The 10,698-nt window shown below is 44.3% G+C and overlaps 1 protein-coding gene across 8 annotated transcripts in view; it reads left to right on the plus strand.

Moving 5' to 3' along the window:
- The window catches only part of LOC137521619 (mediator of RNA polymerase II transcription subunit 25-like), a 53,280-nt gene extending 42,879 nt beyond the window's left edge, over positions 1 to 10,401 (plus strand). For all 8 annotated transcript variants that reach the window (XM_068241112.1, XM_068241106.1, XM_068241111.1 and 5 more), the window contains 6 exons: positions 3,872 to 4,060; positions 4,406 to 4,516; positions 4,612 to 4,695; positions 5,482 to 5,658; positions 8,010 to 8,208; positions 9,711 to 10,401. In XM_068241112.1, the coding sequence (XP_068097213.1) occupies positions 3,872 to 4,060; positions 4,406 to 4,516; positions 4,612 to 4,695; positions 5,482 to 5,658; positions 8,010 to 8,208; positions 9,711 to 9,814 (864 nt within the window). In that variant the 3' untranslated portion in view covers positions 9,815 to 10,401. The remainder of the gene's footprint in view (positions 1 to 3,871; positions 4,061 to 4,405; positions 4,517 to 4,611; positions 4,696 to 5,481; positions 5,659 to 8,009; positions 8,209 to 9,710) is intronic.
- The last annotated feature ends 297 nt before the right edge of the window (positions 10,402 to 10,698 follow it).

Here is a 10,698-nt window from a genome sequence, read left to right on the forward strand (position 1 = left end):
ACCCAGGCCTTTTCCTAAAACTCCTAGAGAGCGGAATAGGAGGTAGAATCTATGATGTCATCAAGAGTTCATATACTGGGAACCAATGCAGTGTGAAAGTGGACGGGAAGAGAAGCGCGTTCTTCAAGCAGGGTCGAGGAGTCAGGCAGGGCTGCAGTTTGAGCCCAACGCTCTTTAACATATTTATTAACCAACTGGCTGTAGCCCTGGAATCCTCCCCAGCACCAGGCCTCCTCTTGCATGACCACGAGGTGAAGTTCCTGCTGTATGCAGATGATCTCCTGCTGCTCTCCCCAACAGAAAGGGGCCTACAGGACAGCCTGGCAGTACTGGAGAGTTTCTGCACCACATGGGCACTGCCCATCAACCCAAAGAAGACAAAAGTGATGGTGTTCCAGAGAAAAAATCTAAAAATGCCCACCTCCTCATTTATATTAAATGGCTGCCCACTGGAGACCACAAACAGTTACACCTACCTGGGGCTGGAAATTAACCAAACTGGGAGCTTTAAACCAGCAGTAGAGGCCCTGAAGGAAAAAGCCTGCAGAACGTTTTATGCCATCAGAAGGCAACTTTACCACCTAAAACCACCGGTGAGAGTCTGGGTAAAGATATTCAACAGCATCATCACCCCAATCCTGCTCTATAGCAGTGAGGTATGGGGCCCGGTCACCTACCCTGACCAATCAAAATGGGACTCCAGCCCAACAGAAATCTTCCATCTAGAGTTCTGCAAGTATCTTCTCCAAGTCCATCGCAGCACTTCGAACTCAGCTTGCCGGGCAGAGCTAGGCAGATTCCCACTATGGCTGACTATCCAGCAGAGGGCGCTCTCATATTGGGCGCATATACAGAGCAGCAACCCCAGCACTTACCACCATAAAGCCTCACTGAGCCAGGGTGGGGAGGCCATACCACGCTCTCTGAAACAAAACGTCAAGAGCCAGCCCAGCCAAGACCACCAACACAGGCTGACAAAAGCCCAAATAAAAGGAATGATAGAAAGCTGCAAGGACCGATACATAGAGGAATGGAGAAGTGACATAAAGAACTCCCAGAAACTCACTATCTACCAATCACTACAGAGGGAGTACACAATGGCCCCATATCTGGAGAGGCTACACCACCACAAAGATAGACAGGCCTTGAGCCTGTACCGTCTGAGTGCCCACAACCTGGAGATAGAGACAGGACGACACAGACAGACATGGAAGCCCCGGGAGGAGAGACTGTGCAGGCAATGTGACCAGGGGGTCCTGGAGGATGAGGCCCACTTCCTGCTACACTGCAGCAAATATACACCGTTGAGGACCGCCCATTTCCAAAGACTCTCCGCCCACATTGCAGATTTCACCTCCACAGATGAGGAGAGGAAACTCTACATCATACTGGGGGAAGAGGAAGAAACTGTGCAAATAGCTGCCCGATATGTCACGGCCTGCCACCAACTGAGAGGAACATGATAACACATGGACTGTATAACCCCATACTCCCCTCCCCTATGGACTGTATGCCTATACCCCCCTCCCCTATGGACTATATACCCCATCCCCCCATACCATCCCGTACATCCTCCTATGGACTGTATACCCATGTCCTTCCCTTATTCCCACAATCCCCCCCCCCCCCCCACATTAATGTTCTATTTTGCTTTGGCAATGCTAAATGTATTTGGTCCTGCCAATAAAGCTTTTTTGGATTTGGATTTGGAGAGAGAGAGAGAGAGAGAGATAGATATTAGAGAGAGAGAGAGAGAGATAGATATAGATACTAGAGAGAGATAGATATAGATAGATATTAGAGAGAGAGAGATAGATATAGATGGATATTAGAGAGAGAGAGAGCGAGATAGATATAGATAGATATTAGAGAGAGAGAGAGATAGATATAGATAGATATTAGAGAGAGAGAGAGATGTATGTATATCTATGTATATATCAGCCCTGATAAAATTCCCAACTGATACCCAATATTTATAGCTCAGTCTGTGTTCTCTCATGTCTTTTCAAGTCCAAGCCTGCCCCCTGCTGGCTCTGCTCAGGAATCATTATAGCAAAGCCAGACTGAAAGCTCAGTCAGGGATTTTGTCAGGCCTGATAAGAAACAAGCTGTGCAGTGCAGAATGAAACAGAAAGCATGGTAGCTGTTTTCTCTAATGTTCCCACTGATCTATATGGTAAAATACATGAGGATGCTTCGTCTCTGGTTCCCTTTAAAGGCTGGTAAGTCTCTACTGTTGTATTTTGGTGAGGGGCACATCTTTTGCAGTCTGGAGACACCTGAGTTCTTGCTGAACCGGAAGTGCTGGAACAGTAAATACTATAAATCGAATATTGGCCAAGGTAAATTCTGAAAGCTATCACGTTGGTGTAAATTATAAGTATTACCTTGTATTACCTTTTGGAAGTGAACTTTTTCTAGCTTTCTTTAGCTGTGCTTGCTCCAGCTGCGCTCTTAAGGGGCCCATACACTCAGCCGATTTTCAGGCCGATCGATCAAAATCGATCGATTGCAAATCGGTTGCCCAATCGACCGATCGATGGCCGATTTTGATGGATTTCCATCGAACTGGCAGAGTGGAAAATCTAGGTCAATCTGTTGAGATTGCTTATCATTTTGCATTGGCCCTAATGGAAATCTGATGGCAAAAAAATGCCATCGGATCGTTTTTCAATAGATTTCAAACTGAAATCTATTGGAATTCTATTCTAGTAAAAAAAATGTTCCTTTTACACATCAGATAGATAAGCATTCCATCTGATGATCTATCTGCTGCTAATCTGACGAGTGTATGGGTACCTTTAGCCATGCAGGCTTAAAGAGAATCTGTACTCTAATATTCTTACAATAAAAAGCATACCATTCTATTCATTATTTTCTCCTGTGACCCTCTGTGCTGTTTCTGCCACTCTCTGCTGCAATCCTGGCTTGTAATTAACAGTTTTAGGCAGTGTTTACAAACAAACTAACCAGCTTCTAATAGGCTCAGCTAAGCATAGTGTATGAGTCATTCAGAGTATGCAGAGGGCCTGCAGAGGGTGTGTATCGCTTCTACCAATCACAAGCAGCCCTGCACATTCCACACAATCAAGCTTTAGCCCGACAAACAGGACAGAGGAAAGATACATTGATTTATTACAGAGACAGTGCAGTTAGGAAAGACTGCAGTAAGCCAGAGCAGATTAGAACAGGCATAGGAACTTATAGGATAGAAGAACTAAGGCTGAAAAAATTGTTACAGAGTCTCTTTAAGATCTCTAAAGTGTGTTTGTTCCCATTAGCAGAGATTAGGTCTATTACACCTACTTTCTGTGAACTACACAGTTCCATCTCCACTATGTAGAAATGTAGTCAGTAGGAATGATGAATAGAAATCAAATAATTTTGGAGTTCAGGCAGGATAATGTACATACCTCCCAACATTGGAATCGATAATTTCTGACAGGTCCGATCTTATTTCTGATAATTTTTCTGATCACTTCTATAAAAAAATCAATTGGGAATCAGATCGGACCTGTCAGAAATAATCATGTTGTCCGTTTTTCTGCATAAGTTGTCTGACAGCTTTACATTGCAGTCAATTGTTTTTCTGCATGTGAAGAAAGCATTCAAGTGTGAACTAGCGCATTGATTAACATTGGTTGCAGTTTTCCCACACAGAAAAACGGATGAGGAGACAAGCCCTCAGTCAGGAAATTGCATGGTGTGTACCAGACATAAGATAGCCCACTCAGGAATGTACTAGCATTGCTCAGAAGTTAGTCTGTGTGATAACATTTCTGTGTAGTTGCTGTTGTTCATTAGCAGTTTGTAGCTTTAGATCTATTTATAGTTTAATGGGTTTTTGTTTTTCTTCCGTTTTCCATATTAGGCAGGCTGTGTCCACTTTCCTCACACCACTCCATGTGAAGTGCGGGTCCTCATGTTACTCTATTCCTCCAAAAAAAGGATCTTTGTGGGCCTGATCCCGTATGATCAAAGCGGTTTCGTCAATGGCATCCGACAAGTAATCACCAATCATAAACAAGTGCAGATGCAGAAGATCGACCAGCAGCGGAATGTAAGCAGAAACTCTCGTTCAGATTAACCACTTTGCATCCATGGTTTTTACCCTTTAAAGAGTAACTGTCGGGCATAAAATCAAAAATCAATTCTTTATTTTTATCTGCCAGCCTGTGTTTATTATTTTTATTATTGCTAGCCTGTGTGTCTGTGTGCGATTGCATGCGATTGCTACGGCACACAGTTTGGGGTCTCCAGTGCTGTACAGATGCATTCTAGGCAACAGCATAGCACTTGACATCAGGTTCTCTTAAACACTTGGATAATATTTGGAGCCCTTTGGCCATACCTTTATCTGTTTATGTTGATATGACTTTGTAACTCTCTTTTGCCTGTGTTGTAGCAAATGGGAGCGGCTCAGTCTATGGGCGCTGGATCTATACAAAACAACCCCCAAGCCTTCTTATCCAAGCAACCCGGTGCCCTGCCAGTGCCACAGACCGTACCCCAGCAGGTGAGTCATGCCATGGGGTTGATGAATGCTTGTGCTGTGTTTTTATTGCCGTCTGTGAGTCCAGCTTATCTTCTATTATTGTCCTGTTCTTGCAGATGCCAGGTCAGCAGGTGGCACCAGGCATGCCGTCTGTCAGCCAAGTCTCTCTGATAGATGAGCAGCAGCGATCGCAGAACCTGGTGAGTTTCTATACGTATTTCATGTGAAACAGTACATCTGTTAAGCTGTCCACTGGAAACAGGACTAATAATTTCCTTGTGTCACTGCGTCTGCTGGGTACTGTCTGTGTCATGGGTACCTGCCGCATATACACGGGACAAGGCCGTGGGCAGGCTTTGGGCAGTGGTCATGATGGGCGCTGTGGATGGCGCATTGACTAGCACCCATTATAATACGGGCTTTCGGGACTAGTTACTGAATAATTTTTTACAGCATTGTTTGAAACTTATTTACCTGCCACCTCTCAACTTGTTGTTGAGAAAGTGGGAGAAACTATCATGATGAGCGGTGGAGTTAATGATTTTAAGTCGTTGACAGGTTTGCCTGGAACATCTGGTATCCTTCTTGGCATCGACAGCCCTTCCCACAAATTCTGATCTTCCTCTCACCAAGCATGTGGAACACATTGCATGACTGTTCACACAGAGTTATATAATAATGTAATATGCAGTTCAGTTGCCAAGCACCACACTTCTACTTTCAGGCCATGCAGCTTTTGAGCAGTGTAGCTTACACGCAAAAACTCCAAGCCTTTTTTCTTCAGTCTCACATCAAAGAACCATACAGCTCAGTGACTGATGAGGTTCCCAGGAAAAATATAATTAACCGTATAACCCTTTAAGGCACAAAAAGAAAACGTGTTTGCTCTTAAAAATTATGATGTAACTAATCTTATGGAGCAGGTAAGAAATGTTGTCACTAATTTTGTGTCTTACTGACTGCAATGCTGTGATGACTCTTTCCAGTTACATATCCGGGTGCAGCAACCCCCTCAAGGTGCTTCCCAGCAGCCTCAGCAGGCCACACAAGTCACAGTTCAAGCACCAGGCCAGCCTCAGAATCCACAGGTGGGAGCCATGCTGAGGCCTCAGAATCCTGGCACCAACCCTCAGCTCCGAAACCTCCTGCTCAACCAGCAGCCGGTGAGTATTTCCAGCCCTGCCCCCTAGGGAGCTATTCAGAGTAGTCTTATGAAAGAAACGGTTGAGGCTGTCCTACTGGCTTCCTTAAAGTACCCCTGACCTGGTTCCCTCCTGCCCCCATACCTCCCTGCCCCCTCCACTCGCTGCTATAGTTCCCCTTATGATTTACTGCGCGCAGGGGAGCTGCGCTGTGTGCGATCTTGTGGTATTTAAGGTCTGATATCCTTCTGACCTCAGTTAACACAAGACTGCACACTGCGCAGCTCCCCTGGGCACTGTGTGCAGTAAATCATAAGGGGAACTATAGCGGCGAGTGGAGGGGGCAGGACTAAGGATGGGCTGAGGGGAGGAAGAGCTGCCACTTCCTCCCCGCACATATTTTATGTCAGAATGGGGCCGAAAGGGGCACTGGAGGGGGGAGGATGGTGCTGTGTGCTAGTCACACAGCACCAGTACCAAAACATATTAAAAGTATCGAGGACCAGGTACCAGGTCAGGAGTACTTTAACCCTTTAGCAGCCAATTTAGAGGCTTGCAAGTGCTCCAGGCCAATTTATTTTGGCACATTTTTTAATTTCTTCTTTGTTACATTTCCTTGCTACTAATTATTACTGCTGTAACTTGTATTTATGGCCACTTGTCACTAGGGGGCAGTGTGAAACAATAACAGAGGACTTCTGCTTTCAGTTTCTATATCCTGTTCTAGCAGAGAGACATCAAAGCATTCCAAGAATTTACAGCACAACAAGTTCTACAGGGTGAGGTCAAAAGCAGTGTACTGATCTCACACAAGATAACTATTTTGAAGCTTCTACTGGGTTAACGGGAATCAGAAGTGAGAGGAATATATGGAGTCCATATTCTCTTCATTCCCTTATAAACCATGCCATTTGCCTGGCTGCCATGCCAAGCTTTAGGCTTTTGTTGTTTTTGAGCCATACACCTGCAACAAGCATGCAACTAGTGGAGTCAGACCAGAGTCACAGCATCTGTTCTGCATGCTCATTCTGGACTAGTGACATAAAGTATAAAGGGTAGCTCTCCAGCACAGAAGGCTGGCATTGGTTATCGGTTGTTTTTGCTGTTCTTTCCATGGACAAGATTTCACCTGAGAATTGCCTCATAGAAGTCTCCTGTAACCGCCATGAAGACACATACACAGTTCAGTTCCAAAAGGTCACTGTAGATCGTGGTGGGAGGTTGTCTTTATCCTGTGCACACTTGGCTGTAATTTTAATCCTGTCTCAGACTTGCTATAAAACAGATTAAAGATGGTGCATTAGCCGGGTAATACGGTACCACCACTGGGAGTAACAACACGGCACCTGTGTTTCGTGAGGGTGATCACTCCATGCACCCCCCATGAGATAAACAGCAAATCAAGCTTAATTTGCGTCACAACCACATGGAGGTAAATCTGGGTCTATTCTTTGTATCTTGCTGCCACATCACCTCAAAAGAAGTCCTAGCGTACCAAAAAGGTTTTATCAACAATAAAACTTGGAATTGCACTCACAAGTGAGGGTCAATTATCATCATTGTACGAACTATGTGTGGTCATCAGGCTTGGGCTACTGTATTGTCCCACTAAACGCCTGCTGTCTAATCCCTCCGTACAGCTTATGATCAACCTGTGTGCCTTCTACCTTAGAGCTTCTTCAAAAAAGCCACAAAAGAACACATACATTCCCCTTCCAGCCAATCACAGACTAGCCAGCCAAATCAATAGTGGAGAGCTCATTGAGAGGAGAGCAACTAGAAGAAATCAGATACAATATTTATTTACCCTCGTAGTGGATGTTGCTGAGAAGAAGAGGATGAATATCACAATAGACTAACAGCACGTAATATTGTAGTCCTTTGAGCAGTCTGTCAAGACCACTTCTCCTTAACAGGATCTGGGATAGACCTCTGAGGTCCGAATAATGGAAAGACAAGGAGTAGTTGGCATATAATGTGTATAGTAACTAACGAAAGGGTTATATAGTTAATCCAAAACACTGCATACAGACATATAATCAGTCCACTGATTTTTCATAACTCACTTGGGGCTTTATTCACTAAGACAAATGGCACCCCTTATCAAAATTAGCACGCTGTATCAGAGTAGCATAGCGAACTTATGCATGCTAATTGTCAATGACGAGAGCTCCACTCGTCCTGCCCTGAGCCCCTGCAGGTTCGTAGCACTCGCTATGCTACTCTGATAAGACGTGTTAACTTTGATAAGTCTTAGTGAACCAAGTCCTTGGACTTTTAACCTTCATAATAAGCAGAACCATATATAATTATGTACAGGTAAATGAGAAGGTTTGTTTTAGTACTCTAATCTCCTGTGCTCTGTCTTTCAGCCACAGCCAAGTGTTACCCAGACCCAGCAGCCCTTGCTTCACCTGCAACAGGCCGCCCAGAGCTTGGTCCCACACCAGGCACTAGGACAGCAGATGCAGCACCAAGCCCCTGGACAGCTGCAGATGCCAGGACAATCTCTCCTGCACCAGGCAACGACGCAGTGGAGCAATCAGATGGCACAGCGGGCACCTCTGCCGGGTAAGTGCAGTGCCTAGAATTAGCCAAACATTGAATGCATTAGTTTGGCAAATAAGCATAGCAGCTCAGTGTTAGACCGAAACAAGATGTGTGCACACCATCTAATTCTTTCTAGTCAGTTATGGAAATTCTCCCACTAAGGGGTTATCGTGAAGAGATGTTATGGTTCAGCAGTCACCCACAACACGTATTGCTCTCCTGTCAGAGCTTCATCAGGTGGACGTCGTCAGTCCACCTGATGAAGCTCTGATAGGAGAGTGACTGGTCCTGTTGGTGTGACATTTAGACAGCACCCTGACTTGTGTAGTTGATAAGATCCCAAGCGGATACAAGCCGTTGTGCTTATGGGCTCAGCTGACAGAAACGCATGTAAGGAGCAGTTGACACATAAGCCTGCATGGGAGCAAAGCATTATATGATTGAGGGATCCGTGGATGAATTGTTGCTGGAACATCAAGTGAGCTGGCAGTAGGGATACCATTTTGTATGGTGAAGATTTGTGAGAAGCCTTGAGGCAACACAACACAGTTTGACTCCTTGCTGGTTATCTGTGGTTGCATGTGGGGGAACATATCTACTTACCGAACCTGATGTACTCTCCATACTAAAGTTTTGTTTGGGGAAATTGTTAGAACATTTTGTAGACGTATCAAAGGATCATTAAGTTTAGGAATAGTTCAATTTTAGGGGCTGGAGTGATTGAAGTCTGAATGGCGGCAGCAAGTGGTGTGACACAGACGGCTATATGGACAGTGATGCATCTATCATGATGATGGTTCTTTTAATGGTTACAATTGTATTTTAATGCACCCTGCTTTTATAACTTTTCTCACATGAAACATTTTTTTTAGCAAATAAAGTTTTGTATTGATAAATGAACTGATTGAGTTTGTGTTTGGTTTGACTTTTTGGAGTTTACTTAATGAAGCTCTGCAAGGAAAGTTTGTCCCCAGTGGGTATCCCTTTTGTTATGTCAGTGTGCTCCCCCTAATGTATTGTCTACAGAAAAATTATAGTTGCATAACATTATTACCCACAAGACTGTGTGTACCGGGTCCTACCAAATAGTGCTGCAAACAGATTTGCTAATCTCAATGTTCTAGTCATCCAATCCTATTGTTCAGGGGTTTGATGGCTCTATCTTCCCCCTTCTGTTTGAACAGTAATCGTCTTCTCCCCATGCTTTTTTAGCCAGGTGCTGCACCTGGCTAATTTTGGTGGGCAACCATCTGTCATCGGCTTGCCTCCTATTCCTCCTCTTATGCTGTAAGCAGAAATGCCCCGAGAAGTGCCAGCCCTGCATTCCCCCATCATGCTCCACTTAGCTACTTTTTCATGTCACCCGGCTGGAAAAAAATTCTGGGGAGAACTCTGTATTAGCATATTAGAATCTAAGTTCCAGTCTAGTGTTCAGGCATCCTCTCTTCCCCTCAAGTCCCCACTCGTTACCCTTTGGCTGTGTTCTATTCTGTATGTATTGATGGTGATTGTTGCCGTTTCAGTGATGATGAACACTGGGCCCCGAGGACCGATCTCCCAGCCAGGATTGCAGCAGATGCAAGCCCAGAGTGTCATGGAGGATGACATCTTAATGGACCTTATATGAAGATGAAGTAGTCTGTTTATGAACTACGGTTTCCATTTCTCAAGTTTTAGCGATGATCAGAAAAGAGTTGAGCACTTGAAAACTGACGTCTAAGTTGGAGCTTGTTCAGCTACTCACATCTTCATTTAGCCCTTTGGCTTTCCTATGGAACCTTGTGAGCCCCTATGTGGCTATGTGATTGAGGTTAGACCAGTTGCCATGGATATATGATAACTTCTGGCAGTGGTTTGTGAGTCCATAACTGTTCTCTGGTGATTTTCAGCCAAACTCTTTCCTGGATAATGTTTAATGCTGCTAGATGAATCCAACATCTGTACAGATACACCCACCTACAGTCTGCTTGAAACTACTCTAGAGAATTTTTTTTTATCTACACCATGCCCTGGGCTTGCCGGGAGAAAGATTTACCTATGTTTACTGCCTTTATCATCCACCGTGGGGTAGCACTCAGCTAGAAAATCTGCTGATTCTCATACTCTATGATGTGATGAGACTTCTATTGCACAAGCCAGTGAATTGTGCTGTCACTTCATTGGCTTTCACTTCTTTGATCAAATTTTTAGTAAATAAAGGTATTTCAAAGAGAACCAGTTGTCGTCCGATTTGGTATGATGTACTACACAACCATGTGACGGCATGGATGGGTATAATTTAGTATATTTGTTTCAGCTGATCGCCATAGTTATGATTGTGACAGGCAGCTTAAATAGGAACTGCAGTAAAATGACAAAGTATAAAATTGCTTAATGTTTACAATATTAATTTATAGATAAATGAGTCAGTGTTTGCCCATTGTAAAATCTTTCCTCACCCTGATTTACATTCTAAAAATGTATCACTGGTGGTGACATCTTTAGTTCTGCCAGGTGATCTGTACAGAATGC

Source organism: Hyperolius riggenbachi, chromosome 6 (assembly GCF_040937935.1).
Source record: "Hyperolius riggenbachi isolate aHypRig1 chromosome 6, aHypRig1.pri, whole genome shotgun sequence".
Lineage (NCBI taxonomy): Eukaryota > Metazoa > Chordata > Amphibia > Anura > Hyperoliidae > Hyperolius > Hyperolius riggenbachi.